The sequence below is a fragment of the Gallinula chloropus genome, assembly GCF_964237585.1.
Source record: "Gallinula chloropus genome assembly, chromosome: 3".
Lineage (NCBI taxonomy): Eukaryota > Metazoa > Chordata > Aves > Gruiformes > Rallidae > Gallinula > Gallinula chloropus.
In genome coordinates, this window is record NC_140087.1 from 21,451,688 (window position 1) to 21,468,032 (window position 16,345).

Genomic DNA, 16,345 nt, shown 5'->3' on the forward strand with positions numbered 1-16,345 from the left:
ATAGAGACAGGATGTCTAAGCAGCTTTCAATAAGTTTTCCTGATTACAGTTTCATTAAAAGTGCCAAAAATATTCTTTGAGGAGTATCCTTACCTCTGAATTAATTACTTTAATCAGGAAGAAAATGTGATAAACAGTCTTAGTTAACACAGAAAGTTGACGACATCTCTCTAGATACACTTGAATAGAAGGCTCTACCCTTTGCTGAAGTTTACTCCAAAAAAGAGTCAGTTCCCTAGAACAAGAGAACAATATTTCAGGGCCAGCAACACAACCACTAAACTGATCACAAGAAATGCAAGGTTGAGAACAGTTTCTGTTTTCTTTTTAGGAAAACAAAAAAATCTCAATTTATTCACAGCTTATCTTACAGAGAAAAACTTAATTATTAATATACCCACACTTATCAGCATATAGTTTTCAAATTTATAACAATTTCAATAATAATATTTTTTACTTTCAGAAACAGTAGTTTGTCTCTAGATGCTATTCATTAAGTTGTATAATTTTGCTTCATGCTACCCAAAAATATATGAGTCTACAATTCCAGGACTAATCAGAATAAAAGCAGCATTACCACAATTTATGCTATGTAACTTACAGACTCACAGTGTGGCCTTGAAAAAAGTAGTTTACTCTTCACTCCACAGACTGAAATTTCACACTTCTTAAGGCTTAGCAATTACTACTTAGTAATTATCTACTGCTTTTAAGAGCTGAATCTGTGACTCCGAGAGACATTACCCCCCAAACCAAACCGTATTACTGTATCTATGTTAACTCACTACTTCACTCCTCCTTAGGTGTAAATAGCCAAGAGTATTTAGTACCTTGTGGAATGGTGTAACCCCCAAAACTTTAGCAGAATCTGTTAAAGCAAAATCCTGCATTAGCAGATGTTCTCCTGCTGCTGCACGTAAAAAGGAGGTGCCCAAACCAAGCAAATTCTTCAGGAATCTTACAAGTTTGCTAGTACAACCAAGCTGTGAGCAGTTGGAAATTCAGACTCTTAACAGCTCAAAAATCTGCCAAAGACCACTTATTTGTTCCCATATTAATGCAAGCAAGCCCTAAACACCCAGCTTATTATTTTGGTTATAGTAGTAAAGAGGTCCTTCTTTTCTAGAAGTTTGTTAGAGAAAGAAATACTGTGTTATGAAATAAGGACAGATGGGAACAGCACTTACGTATTAAATGTTGACATAATGCTGACTAGCTTTCTGCAGATATTAAATTCCTTATTTCTACAGCATAAGATTATTGTCAAGAAAAATTACTAACTAGCTCCCAGTATTTGTAAATGCCTCATCATACACTCAGCCTTCAAATTCCCATAATGGAAGCTAATCTTGTCAGACAATTTTTTAGCTTTCCAATATCCTATCTCCTTCCTGTTCAGCTCAGATTTTATCAGCTAAAGAAAGTTAACTTATGGCCTATGTATCAGCTCTATCTTCCAAAACCTAATTTTTGTTCCACTAGGCAGAAAACAATACTCAAACTCACCAGGCACAGTACATCTCTCCTTGCTGCAGCTGGCGAGATAAAAACGCTGCACATAAAATTAGAGCACTTTTTTCATCTCCATCAGATTCTAGGTTACAGATCATTTCTAGAGCATCTTTGCAATCTACTTCTGCAATCTAGAAGGGAGGAAAGAAAACAAGACCACGACTGAGAAAGCGGTTTCATTTTCAGACATGCAGTCACCTGATCCTTTGCAAAAAGACAGCAATTTAGAGCACCGTGAATATTTAACCCCATCAGAGAGAAGCCTGAAAGCAAATCAGCATGTTTTTGTATAGTGTCAAAACTGATTATGCCACTAGAAAAAGCGTTTCATAGAATATCAACTCGTTTCTCATAAATAAGGCTTATTTCCATCTACTGTCCCAGTCACCTAGAATTTTTAAAATAGAACATTAATTATTCATACATGTTACATACATACCATAATTGTAATAAGCAGATTTGTAACTTTAAATTGCAGCCTAGCACACAAAAGATTAGTACCTGAATGTCTACTAGTTGCTTATGTTACTACTGCTTTAATGCAATAGCTGGGTGATTAATGAATCCAAAGTTTAAAGGATTTCTTTTAAAAAAATCAAAGATGAAAAGGGAAACTATACAGCAGGAAGCAGGTCAACTGAATGCTTTTCTGGAACATTAGTCTCTTCAACATAACTTATTTGTTCAAGCAGTGATGGAAGCACTTAGTTTTGTAGCAAAACAAAGGAATACCCCGTCACCCTAACAGTTGTATCAGTACTGAATCAACACACTAGTTCTAACAATTGATGTCTAATTTGCTTCTCAGCAGCCTGGTTTGATTACATCAATTAGCACATCTGGCAGGACATGCTGATTTTATTACTTAGCATGGGTAGCTGAAGAGTAACCTGACCATTTCACTAGCACAGTTGGAAGTCTCTCCTGAGATACCTCAAGACCACCCAAAGCAAGAAACAGAGGCGTCCCCCAAGCCCCCCTTCGGCTAAGGTGGCAGCACAGTTTGGTTGAGCACCATGGTAGCCAGCGATCGGTCCAGTAAACAAACTACAATTTTGAAGAATACAGCAACTCCTTTTTTCCTCTACATTGACGCTTTGTAAACAGATTAGTAACCCTTTATTGAACAACCTCAAAGTCATCTTCTGAAGAGAACTGCATTTCTCAAGACCTCAGAGAGGACAGACTAACATAACTGCAATACCAACTTACACTGAAGAACTGCTTTGCTCATACCCCATCTCAGAAAGGGATCATCAGTTAAAAGCTTAAGGAAGAATATGGGAAACTGAACTTAGAATAAAGGGATTTTTTTTTTCTGAAATGTTTTTCCAGTCTCATAGTTCTTACAGGACCCAGCTTCCAGCAAAGGTCTCTACAGGTCCAGTCAAGTCTGTCAGTCTAGTACTTCCCATATGACCAATTTGAATTCTTTGCATTACTGAAGCAAACTATTAGACCAATACAAGCTGAGAACAAGCTCAAATTCTACTTTTCCAGCTACTCTGAACATATACAAAAATTTTCCATACCAATAAAGTGAGCCATACTTTACAGTTTACCTTTTTTCCCCCTCCTATTTTCTTACTGCTCTCACACTATGAAATGGCTATCCTTCTCAAGTCCACCTTGACATATTAATAACATATCTGCCTTCTCTTGGTAATACACGAACTATCCAGAGTGGTTAGTAATAGGGCAACCAGTGCTGCAGGTGAAGCTGCAAAGCTAAGTAACCCAAGTAATCAAAGGGTTGGAAATATCTGTGATAACCTGGGTTGAACTCCTCTTTATGTTATGGCATCTTAAGAAACAAGGCTAGCTCATTCCCTTAGTTCACAGGATTCATGGTTCATTCACTGACCAAGCCCGTTCTGCTTTGGGAGGAATGGTGGGGCTGAATAATGAAGGAAGCATGTTTGCAGGGTCACAAATTCCAAGTGTCATTGAGCCTTCAGCAAATAAACAGGAGATTGTATGGCCCTGTGCAATCCTTCTGAGCCTGTTCTGGCAGGGCCCACAGCAGCCAGAGCTGGGAGGGTAAGACCGGTCCAATCCTACCAAGCATCACAAGGGCATGCCCAGTAAGAAACTGCCATCTTACAAGTTGTTCTACAGCTAAAGTAGGAAACTTTTCCAGTTCCAATCACTGCATAGTTTTCAATCATTTAAGATCAATTTCAATATGCTTAATGCTTATTATAAACATAAAACCATGACAGACAGAAAAGACAGCAGAGATGCAGACCCAAAGATAACTGAAATCTCAGTTAGTTTTCATTTTATATGGAAAACAGGATCTGTGGCAGAGCCTTAAAACACTTCAAGCAAAATCAAACATATAATTGTGGAAGTGACAGAAAATGCCTACTAGTGAGCTAATACTACACTTCCACAAGTGTTTTAATCAAGTCCTTATAATCAGATGAAAAGTGATTTAAATGAAAGAAAAACATACCTAAAATATATTAGATCATATTTTTAAAGAAAAGCTTGTTCTAGAGAAGAGCAGCCTATGATTAGTGACTTTATTATAACTGAAAAAGTAAGTCTAAAGAACTGTCTTCATTTTTCACTTACTTCTTCCATAAGCTTTTCATTTGGCGATCCTGAACAGAGACAGACCAGGTAGGTTTGCTTGAAATTGCCTTTTGCGCTGATCTCTGGATGGTCAGAGCAGAGTTTCGCCAGAGCAGTAGCTTGAGTTAATTGCTTTGTTTTCATTAGGTGCTTAATACGCATATCCAGGAGGACGGGGCCTTCAAACACTAAAAATTCATTCACTTCAAAGAAAAACAAACAAAAATATTACATACACATTTCACAGCAGGTTTCAGAGTTAACAGATGGCATTTACTTATTCATGGTTAAACCCTAAAAGTTATACTAATCAAAAAGGTACAAAAGGGGTACAAAGCAGAGACAAGAAAAATCACCGGAGAGAACTCTACTTGTTCATAATAAGGACTCCCTGCTACAAGAGATCTTTTATCTACTTGAAACTTCTAATTCATTCTAATTTCTTGGAAAAATGGATACACACAAAACAATTAAAAAGCATATAAATAGTAATATATTTAGCTACCATTTAAGTACAGCTCTACAGTAAAACAAATAACACAAAAACCACTTCTCTCACACCCTTCTTCATGTGTCTGTGCTATGCCTTTGCTAATAGCTGCCTTTGAAAGACCTTGCCATGGAAGGCTAAATGTGACAAGTGTAGAAGCATCTGAAGTCCCTTCTATTGGTGGTAAATATTTTGCATTCTATATCCATACAATGTAGTTGAACTCTAAAAGTTTTTCAGCCAAGTAAGTCCTCTACAAAATTAGGCTTATCTTGTATACATTTGAATCTGTATAGTTGTATACATTTGACTTTGTACAGTTTAGAGCTCAGAGGCACAGGAATGGCTGGGTTTTATTCAACTGCATTTTGTAGATACACTATGTAGTTAAAACTGTCCATGCTAACAACCCAACTCTAGGTGTGTCAGTGGAAGGCATAAAAATCCTGCAAAAGAGGGGTGCACAGGTTAATGTTTCTACTCTTACATAGATATTTGAGGTCTCATACAGATCCCCAAGATTAAAATTGTTCCAGCTTTGAAGCATGATGTTTAGTACTACCTCCAAAATATCTAAAGCTAGTTATTGAAACTAGATAGACACAGACAATCCACTTTGTTTAATTCTTTTGACATCAACCCCTCCCTGTGACAGCTTTTTCCACATGCCAGTTACAGAGCACATGAAAGAGCATTCTGCTTTCCAATTCTCCACATCTTAATTTCCTAACACATTCTCTCTCATTTTAAAAACAGAATTCTCTACTGGTTCTTTGTTTCCATTCTCCCATGAAAAACCAAAGATTCATCATACTCTTTCAGTGTTAGGGTAAAATCTCCATCTTTTCTAAATGAGATTCTTTTTTTCCAGCCTTTCAGTATTTTCATCAACTCCTCCTGAAACCTTCTGTGCATCTGTAGCACCCACTTTCTGACACATCTTGGTAGCAACATTCATTATATTCCTCTTAATTTACTCGCCTTGAGTTTCATTGGAATCATGTTGCTCATTCACCTAATTTATATTTTCATGATTTTTTAAGTCCTGTTTGGACTAGATGAAATAATGGAGTAATTTCAGCATCTGCAAAATTAATTACTTCTCTTGTATTTGGAATATTAGTATACTGAACGTGAGGCTTACTGAAAGAAAAAGGTCACCTCATTTTATTCTTTGTTTCCTCCCATCCTAGCTAGCTTTTAATTCATGACTGTCATTTTATCTCACGATTTCTCTTTCTTCTAGCTACTTATACAGGGTATTACTAAAAGCCCATCTTGCAATGGAAATTAGGTCAACTGTTTCATTTTTTTATCATTTTAGCGCACAGAATTTGAGGGCAGAAAATACTGCCTTTTGCAGAAATCAGACCTGTTAGACCCCATTGTTATCTTTCATTCATTTTCAGATCTATGGTTGAATTATTCCAACCAACTTGCTAGTTATTTGTTCAGGATCCTTGTGCACCATTATGATCAGCCATGGCTCAGTGAAGAGTAAGAATATGCAGTCAAATGTGAGTTCCTCCCTCCTCTCTCCACATTGATGACGATATGAAGAGATTTTCAGTCATGTAAGAAGATAAACTAGAGTGCACTAACAGACAATTGGTAGATGCTAACCATTTTTGTCCTTATTAGAAACTTGCCATTTAAACAACAGAATCCATGTGCCTTTTAGTGTCATTATCAATGCCTTATAAAAAACATTCATACTCATCAACCCACAAATGACCCAATGATTAATTACATTCAAGAGTTTTAGCCTTGCTCGTCCTCCTACCAGGTACCAGTAATCCCTTCACCCACAGTGCTTACTCCCAGCTAGTCTGCCTGGAATAACATTGGAATATTTTACCTTATGTTCTGCAACAAGATACAGGAAGACCTTAGATTTTAAGCTGTATTAGTAACCTAAGATGTTTCACTACGTTTTATTATTGTAATTACTGCATTTAAAATTTTAGAGACTGTGTTCTATCTGCTAGTCCTCAGTAATCCCCTTCCCTTAGTGTTTACTGATTCAGCCAGCCTACCTTGCATAAGCATCAGAACATTTTCTGTTATATTCTCAACAAGATGTAGGAAGACCTCGGGGTTAAAGCTACATATTAGCTCTTACGCCTTTATTCTAATCCAGGTGATTATAATAATTACAGCCAACATTTGAAAGCTCATTCAAAACAAGTTTTAATTATATATATTTCATAACTGAACTACGGATGACATTTTAAGACAAAAAAACGGTGCCAAGGTTGCAGGAGCAAATCTGGCGGGGAAGAGTCTTAAAGATAAGATTTCCATTTATTTTTCAGTATTTTTAAAATATATTTTATAGTTTGATGTCTATTTCAAAAGTTATTGTAGACAAATTTAGTTTACTGTAACAAATATAACTTTAAAGGAGTATTCTGAAGCACAAGTGATTTTTCAGCTAACCTCTACGAGCACAAACCCAAAGTATTTAATGCGAATAATAAAGTTTATCAATAACATGATTTTTGGAAGAATTATTAAATGTCTTTTTTGAGCAATGCTCCAGCATGCCTTGAAGTTCATAAACCCATGTTTGTGCAAGGCATGTACAGAATTCATGTAGAATTGCAGAACTAAGAGGACAGGAAAAAAAGACAAGCAGATGACATCCAACAGATGGTACAAGGATTTCCTAACTCAGGCAAACAAACCTGGAAATACTGCACTCTAACAGAGCTTCCCCATTACTCACTTGAATCCCAGAGTTGAGGAATCACTACCAAGTGATTCCATGTCAAGTCCACAAGAACTATTATGCACTTTTATTACAGGTAATGCTTATACCATACACGAATTAAAAAATAAACTAGATTAGCAGCACACAAGGATATGAATGAGCTGTGAGCACAGTTCTGCAGTAATAAGTTCTCTATGGTGGACAGTCCACATCTACGTAATTTTTGGCTGACTGAAGGACTTGGAGAGCACAAAGCAAAGAATTTTGTCTTACTGAAAGTACTCAATCCTACTAACTCTACCCTCTGCCAATTTAATCTACCACAGACCTTTATTTCTTCTTAACCTTGCTCTGGCCAAGGAGGGTGAAGACAGAAGGTGAATGTACATATGGACTATCCATCTCAAAGAACTCCAGTTACTAGTCAGTAACTTCTTTAGTCATCTTCAAGTGTTAGTCCACATGTGCGTTCACACTGTGGGTGACACTGAACTGTACTCGACACTTTCATGTTTAACTGGAGCTGGGTCTCAGAATCCTTCATGCAAACAACATCTCAGCACAATTCTGCTGAATGCAGCACCAATCCTGGATACTTCTACGATGGTCTGTTGTCTGGTGAAAGGGTAAAAGAAGTTCCAGGAGGCTGCTTTGAATATACACTTTTCTTTTTTTGTTTTTTTAAGAGTGAGGCTGCTGGTATCATTCAACTTCTGGCAGCGGATGCTCTGATTGCTGAAAATAGTCCCATGCTAGCTGTTTAAATTCTAACCTGGCTTGATAATCTTTGAATAAGTGATGGTTCTATCCTTGAAGCTTTTTTCAGTGGGACGTACTTCAGAAGCCTGCCTACTACATTTAAACTCATGAAAAATTCAAGAACTTAATTCCTGACATCAAGGCTTAAATCTCTAAGGATAATCACAATCAGATTTTTAAAATAAGAGCAGCAGCTTGGCTTTTGTAGAGTTATTTCAGATCCTTTTCTTTTAGACAGTTAATCTGCTCGTCCTCAGTGCCAGCAGAGGAGATATCAATGACAGCTTTGAAGAATTTCACCATCAGTACAAGAAAATGACGTCCAAGTTAAAAACATGAGTTCATGCTTAAAAGCACAAGCCACACTGACAGAAGCTGGAGGTGGAAGTGCAATGGTACAGTATTTTACCATTGCATAGGTTACCATGTAACCCAAACTACTTTGGCAAACTGCAACTTTCAGTCTTTGGAGCACTAAGCAATGAGGCCGACCAGATCAGCCACACAACTTCAAGTAACTAAAATTCTGGTTGTCATGAATTCAGATTAGCTTCAAGTCAAGATTAAAATAAGTCCTGATACCAAATTAAGCTATCTGGTATTTAAGGAGAAAGCCAGTAAGACAAAAGCCTCACTAGTACATGAAGAATGAAGACTTACTAAGGTTTCCTTCCTTAACCAATCAATGAAGCAGAGAAACATGGAAAATTTCTCTGTCCAAATACAAACGCTTCTTATTGATCATATGCAATCTTGAGGGGAAAAAAGTAGCCATGCAGCTGAAACCCGAGGAAATACCAGGTTCAGTTACCATGCAAATGCAATGCAATGTCTGACAGCAATATGAAAATGTTTGCTGAGTGCTAAAGTAGGTGAACCATTTATTTTCAAACTTCCTGGTCAGCTAATACTACCATTATGAATTTAATGATGTGGATAAGGTATTTTATTTTCACTTCTAGGATATCTTTCCAAATATATTTCCACTTTGGTACTAAGACTAGTTGTTTCCACAATTTTAGGTTGACAGAAACTGGTTGAGCGATGCTCCAGCAAAGAATGTTACCAACGTGCTCATAAGAGATATCTGAAATATTTGAGAAGATTGGTACTTTGCTATCCTCATGACTGAATGGGATCACATAATTTTGGGTGATCTCTGAAGTCTAAAATGTGCATAATGCTACAGAGACATTCTTTAAAGACACAAGAGAGTTTTAGGTGGAAAAGGAAGAAAATTCACATGAACAAATAGTTTACAGCTCCAGAGCACACTTTCAAGAGATGATACTGTAGAGGAACCAGAATTTGAATCAAGATGTTACAGGCCTAGTTGTGTAATTGTTGCGGGTCAAGACACAGTCAAAAAAGAATAAGGTATGTGGAATCAGGGGAAGGATCTCTGTCCCAGCACTGAACTGCTCTGAGGAAGAAGATTGCCTGGGCATTCTTCAAATAAACGTAGATTAATTCATGACAACACCAAACAGATTCAGGAAACTCAAAAGGAGTTTCTCTTAGGAATTCCTATCTCACAGAGGGCAGCCATGAGTAGTGCTATCAACTCCAGATGTCTGCTTTGGGGGCCCACAAATGACATCTGAAGACCCTACTGACAATTCAGTTTCTGCAAATAAATTCTCTTTGGAATCACCAGTCAAGAATAAGGGTAAAAAAAATTCCTCAGCTCATTAGAAATCCAAATTCCCATTTCCAGGCTAGTCCCCCATACAAAACAGACTAGCAATATGAGTACAAGCAAAATCCCAAAGAACATGCACATGTGTATTTACTGTGTGCATGTAGTTCCTGCAGTACACCTCAAGACAGGTTTCACTATTTTATACCACAGTACTGTACAAACATCTCATAGTAGTGCAGTAATGCACATCAGCATCAGAGAAATCCACGACAGGCTGGCCGTTCTTGCCAACACTTCAAAACAATTCGGTATCCATCCTCTACTTTTTTTGAGCTCCTTAGTGCATGAAATCTTACAGACATACATTCATCAGTAAATCACTCTGGGCCCCAAGCAGTCAAGAGTAAAGCAATTACTTAATGACATGGCACTCTGAGAACAGTCTCCCTGAAATCTTAGGAAGCGAGTACCTCCTGATCATATTTAGGTAGAACTCATGCAACAATCCATCCCCCAAAACTAGGGCAGCAAGACAATAGTGCAGTTGAGACAAGCTTGCATTTGCTTGACTGTAATCAGAACAAACCAGCTGCGCTGTGTGGTCAAAGGAAATGAACTTGTCTCTCACACTATGTCCTGAGTTTAAACAATTTGAAAATGGAGGAATTCAAATGCATCTGCCTCTGAGATGAAACTGACAACTGGGTTGTGTTTCCTACAGGAGATGCAAAGAAAGAAATTTATGTTTTGGAATCAACAACAGAGGCCTTAGAGTAGAGTTAGTCACTGGCCAAAAATTCAGCAGATATCCATTTATGCCAAAGATTCTGAATATGTTATAATTTTTTTCTGAATAGGTCATAATTGAGACTACAAAGACTGAAATAAAACAAACATATGGAAATAACTGAAAAAAACACAGGCAACAAAAGCTTTGGAGGTGGTTTTTGTAGTATCATTCTCTTTTCTCAACTGGTTGTTTCATCTCCAACAGATAAATGTTTACCCTAACCAAGACTCAGCTGATGAAATCTGGCAAATGAAATACCAAATAGTAAAAGGCAACATTAAGAAAACACTTGAAAACCAGAATCCTGTAACTGAAGTTGACAAATATTCTGAGCACTGCAGTTAAGGCTGAAGACTGCTGAGAGACAGTTGTCTGCTAAAAGAAGGTAACTGATAGCCAGTGGGAGTGCTGGATTACAGAAAAGAAAGCCAGTTCTCTTGGCAATGGAGTTTTGGTATTACTAAAATATCCCTCAAATTAGCAAGATGATGACACAAAACAATGTAGTATTAGAGAGAATGATAACAGATCGAGAACAGCTTGTCAACTGAGTTATAAAAATATGGGTATGTGGTATGACAATCTTACCGCTGATGCAAGGCAGAGGGAAACTCCAAACGTAGCCACAGGATGGCACTTCACCCCCAACCAAACAGTTTATGTTGGCTGAATGAATGATAACTTGGTATAAAATTGCAAATGAAGAAAGGCTAACCTACCAAACTAACTTAACCTACCAAACTGCACCCTGAAGTTAAACAGAATGAGCTTACAACAAGAAAATACCCTGAAACCACTGACCCTTCTCTTAATCAAAAGCATCATCTGCACTCAAGAAGGTGAAGGTTCCTTCATGTGGTCTTCTCTTAGAAAAGTAAGTCAGCAAAATTTAATCATTTTTGAGAAGAGACAATTTTTCAGTGTCCTAAAATCTACTGGTCTTCCACACAAGTGCCCCAGGTAACTACAGCTTAGAGTCATCACTGGTCCCAGTGGCATTAACAAAGGACATCTAGGAAGCTAATTCCTTGAAAGTGAGTTAAACTTATATCCAGGATCATTGAGTCTCAAACCCACAATATTTACTGATACAGATGTCAAAAATGGTTTGCACACTGCTACTGTTACCTAGATAGGGAGACAAAAGAGGCTTCTGAATATAAAGAACTCCTAAACACAAAGCATCCTGATATTAATGGCTTCGTTTCCCTTTTTCCAGTGACCAGAACTACTCAAGAGCCTAAGAAGCTTATGGGTGGCTTTAGAACTCTCCTCTTCCTGAGTATCACCCACACTGGTGTTTGCCTTCCCTATTCTGCAAAAGGGGTAGCTTTGACTTTTTATGGCAGTTTATCATGACACATAATCTTGTGCTACATAATTAAGTAGCATTTTCTACCACCAAGACAGGCAACAACTGTAACAGGAGTCAGTCAGTCAGTCCAAAGCAGAAGCATCCTTAAGTAAGCAACATTCAGTAGTAAAAAGAATCCTGAAGCATACATAAAATAACTTGCCAGAAAAACACTGATAAAAAATAGTCACCAAACCCAAGTTCATCAGGAAATTCTTAAAAACCCTGAAATATAAAGCAAGCAAAAAATGAAACCTCTCTCTTAGAGGTACCTTACTGTTAGTAGGACTAGAAGATGGTTGATACAAAGCTAAGAAAAGAGTACTCCCAGGAGGACTCAGAGCTGCATACTAATCCAACATCTATATTAGGAGCACAATGAATTATTATAAACAGCAGCAAAATGCAAATCATGAGGAAGAGTGTACATGATTTTTGTAAAAAAACCCCAAACAACCTACATTATATGTTTACTGAACTTATCTGACACAGTTATGGCAATATCAATAAGGGAGATACAATTGATTTTCTAAAGGTATTAAATGATGTCCCTCAAACCCTCTAAAGATAACAAACTATCTTGGTAGTAAAAGAAAAAAATCCTTATATGGGTAAATGACCAGTTAAAATGAAAAACGGAAACAGACTCTCAGTAGGTTTCCTCAGGATACCAGGACTTCTGCTGTCCAGTAGTGTTATAAAAGTTTGGAAAAGGGGAGTAGAGAAAAATGGGACAAAACACACTGATAAAAGCAGGGTAGTTAAGATATGCCAATTGAAAAAGACTGGGGAGGACTGCACTCCGCAACATGGCATGACAAAATAAACACGTTGATAAAAGCCCTGCAGTGATTTTTGTTGGGCAAAATGCAACCTTACCTGTACACACAGAAAAAGAGGCTGTGTGTGAAGGGAAAAGCCTAACACTGAAACAGACAAAAAAGAAATTTGGATCAAACCAGAGAGTTTTAAGAAAACATCGGTTCAAAGATCAGTCAAGAAGCAAGTCTGCTACTGGGAAATATGAAGGAATGCAGAATCAAGTGGAAAGTCAGTACACCTAGATGTTGACTGCTAAATAAACCTCTGGCCCCACATGAGGAATGAGACAGTAAAGCTAGAAGACAGTATGGAACAGACACTACAGAAGGGAGAAGACAGGATATAACAGCGGTCTATCAAATCACGTCTTATGAGGCACTCATTGGAAGACATGAAAACAGATACTCTCTATTAAAAGTATCACATGAAATAAGCAGGCATCAGGCTAAAAGGCCGCACACAGTAAGAGAAACTACTTGATGTGAGAACTGTTTAAGTCTGTCACAGATGCTTAGGTGTGTGATGGTTCATACCGATTCTAAAACCGATCAGGCAAAGAATTGAAAAAAAAAAAACCCAGCTAAGACATATTAACATAAGGATACCACTTCTGAATTGCAAATCATTTACAATGTAAATAACACCTCAGGAAAATATCATTATAAGCCTCTGCTGATCACATTCCTGTCCTTATGCAACTGCTATTAGCCATTCTCAGAACCCTGGTCTAAATGACTCTTGTGTAATGGCCCTCCTTACCCTCTGAGTAAAGGCCACTCTTATTTAAAAAAAAAAAAGAAAGAAAAAACACAATAGGGTTTTTTATGTCAGTTTTTGTATAATAGTACTAAGCTTGCTCCATTGTAACATAGCCTGTATGTAATCTCCCTTCACATGGCTTATGAAGAAAACAGTAAGAGATCTCCAGGTATGATTATGTTTTATGCAAAATACCAACATTAAATTCTTTATATGTACCTAGGAACATACTGTCTTAATAATTCAGACAGTGCTACAAGTATATTTACTTATGTAGCTTATAAATTTTCATATAAACAAAATAATTCCAATAATAATACTAATAATACTAATACTACTACTAATAATAATAATAATTCTTCAATTATTATAAGAGGTGGCATATTTTGTCCCAATCATTGTTTTAAGTTTTACCTTTATCTGGATCCAACTGTTCCTGGGAAAGAATACCACACAATACTGGGTTCTTCCACACTCCCTTCTCTTGTGTGAGTGTAGTTAAAATGTGCAGTTCCCGGCTGCCATTTTCCATCAAGTTTTTATGAGCCACCTGAAGAATACATTTTACAAAACACAATACTGTTAAAAAGAGAGATTACTAATATGTGTCTTTCATGCTCTTTTATATTTGATGTTAAAAAAACAAACCCTTAGCAGACAAAAATGTAAATGCCTAACAAAACAATCTTAATATTCAGCCTATACAGATTTTATATCTGCCCTGTTAGGTAAGATTTAGGCTGAGAAACCAAACTGAGTGGCCCAAACTCACCTTCAGATTAGCAACTTCCTAAATTTCTGAAACTAAATTGTGAAACAGGCTCCCCTGTTTTTGAGTAAATTTGTGGGCAAATTCTCTGGTCCACATATTGGTCTGACATCAGCTACCTAAACTCGTTCTTTTTAGACTTTTCAGCTGCTCAATTTTTATGCATTGGAGTCACTGAAAAAAATATTTCAGTAAAGGTAAGATATTTAAGGTTTAAGACCTCACTGCACAGGTCTATGCAAATATGATGAAGACAGGCTGGAATATGAAAATTAATTAAAATAATTTTACTGCATTTAGATACTAGAATAAATTCTGGTAGCAGACATATGTTTGGGAGAAAACTAAATACCTGCAAAAATCTGTGGCTTAAGCAGCAATACTCAACTAACGCTGGTCTTAAAAACAGGAGAAAGGGTTCATCTCTTCACTTTTTTACTTTTCCACCTGCTCTGAAGACTGTGGAACCTCCCAGCACCAAATACACCCAGTTGCTAGTTAAAATTCATTCTAAAAATCAGCCTTGCATTTTATGTTATTTGGGCTGAGAATCCTGAGTAGCACAAGCCTGGTCTTTTTCACTATTATTCTTTCCTTCTCCTTAATTTTGTTTTAATTTTTAAACTGTAGACAGGAGCTCCCACTACCTATTTCTGATAAATACTGAGGAACAGAACTTGTTTCAACAACATCTTTTAAAGCAGAGCTCTAATCCTTAGCCAATTAGTGCCCTGTGGGAGATCTAACAATCCTGCAGTATTAATAGAGATTTCACTCGTAATAAATCTCAAATGTACAACCATAAACAGTAAAGAACAACTTATATGATACTACTTCAATTCTAACAGTGTTAATAGACAGTACCTTTTAAAACATGAGTTTTCTTTCAAGTATCTGAAAATATTTTTTTCCCCACAGCTGCTACATGAACTATGACAGACAAATGATAGGACTGACAGCAACTACTGCAGAGTACATCGGGATTTCCAGCTGGAGGCCTTGATCTTTATCAGCCACCAGGAAACGAGTCTTCAGGCATGCAGTACATTTAATATCCCTCGGCTTCCAAAGCATTCTTAAAAGCTATTAAGTCTTCATTTCATAAATCAAACTCACCTGTACAAAAGCCTGAAATTCTTCCCATTTATTTTCAGGTAAATCAAGAGGCAGACACAGCAGAAGTTCAATACAGCTTCTGGAAGTCAAATGGAAATATTATTAGAGGCAATTTTTGGCTTTAAAAGTGTATAATAAAAACTCTCTATTCTACTATCCAAATAGTTATTTGTTTGAAATGCCAAAATCACAAAACCGTTTCCTTTCTTCGAACACAAAGAAAATGCAACCATGGATGCTCTTGCAGCAACTGTAAAAACAAACTAAGAGACACACACTAAAAAAAAATAATTAAAAAATCAGCACTGAAGTCCAACCCTGAAACAGCCTGTGTAAACTGATGCAATTTCAAATTGAATGCACACCAATAGCAGTGAAATGTCTCAAGCCAGGGATGTTGGCTTGTCTGAAATCAGGAGTCCTTATGACTGCCTATTTTCCAACAACCAAAGATATTCTCTCTCACATGCAGCATTCACCACAAGGAAAGAAAGTGCTTCCCAACCTATTTAGAATTTTTGTACATTGTGAAGTGGACTGGAAAAGCAGTTAGGCAATGAAAAGTTAACACCATAAAAATAGGTTAGTTTTAGTAAGGTTTAAGGTACAAAGATACTCACAGTGCTAAACGTTCAAGCACAAAGGCTACATTTTCACACTCAGAGGTAAGGTAAGGTCGTGCTTTAACATAGCTTCGGATAGCCACTGTATACACCTCCAGCAGGGGCAGAGGGTCTTCTGATGTTTTCCACTTTTCTGCGTATTCCAACAAAGTCTGTTTAGGAAAAGGAAAAAAAAAATCCCCAAATTCAGGAACAGATGTTTTTAGTGTTATACTCCTCACTAGTAGACTATTCTCCACAATTACATCCATGTCCTTAACACGGATTACCTGTTCTCAAGGCATATCTTTTTCCCTTAAAATCTATTTCACTAACGACTGAAATATAAACTTCAAACAAAATCATTCTTTGATCACATAGGAATGTTATGACTGACACTTCCCTTCAATGGCATACAATTCATTTTACATTCATAC

At 37.0% G+C, this 16,345-nt stretch overlaps 1 protein-coding gene across 1 annotated transcript in view; it reads right to left on the reverse strand.

Annotated features, from left to right (window-relative positions):
- Window positions 1-16,345, reverse strand: part of ZNF292 (zinc finger protein 292) — a gene marked incomplete at its 5' end in the record, with an annotated part of 51,865 nt that overhangs the window by 9,123 nt on the left and 26,397 nt on the right. The window contains 6 exons of the mRNA XM_084261431.1: window positions 94-235; window positions 1,507-1,643; window positions 4,093-4,295; window positions 13,836-13,971; window positions 15,307-15,385; window positions 15,927-16,081. Of these exons, the coding sequence (XP_084117557.1) occupies window positions 94-235; window positions 1,507-1,643; window positions 4,093-4,295; window positions 13,836-13,971; window positions 15,307-15,385; window positions 15,927-16,081 (852 nt within the window). The remainder of the gene's footprint in view (window positions 1-93; window positions 236-1,506; window positions 1,644-4,092; window positions 4,296-13,835; window positions 13,972-15,306; window positions 15,386-15,926; window positions 16,082-16,345) is intronic.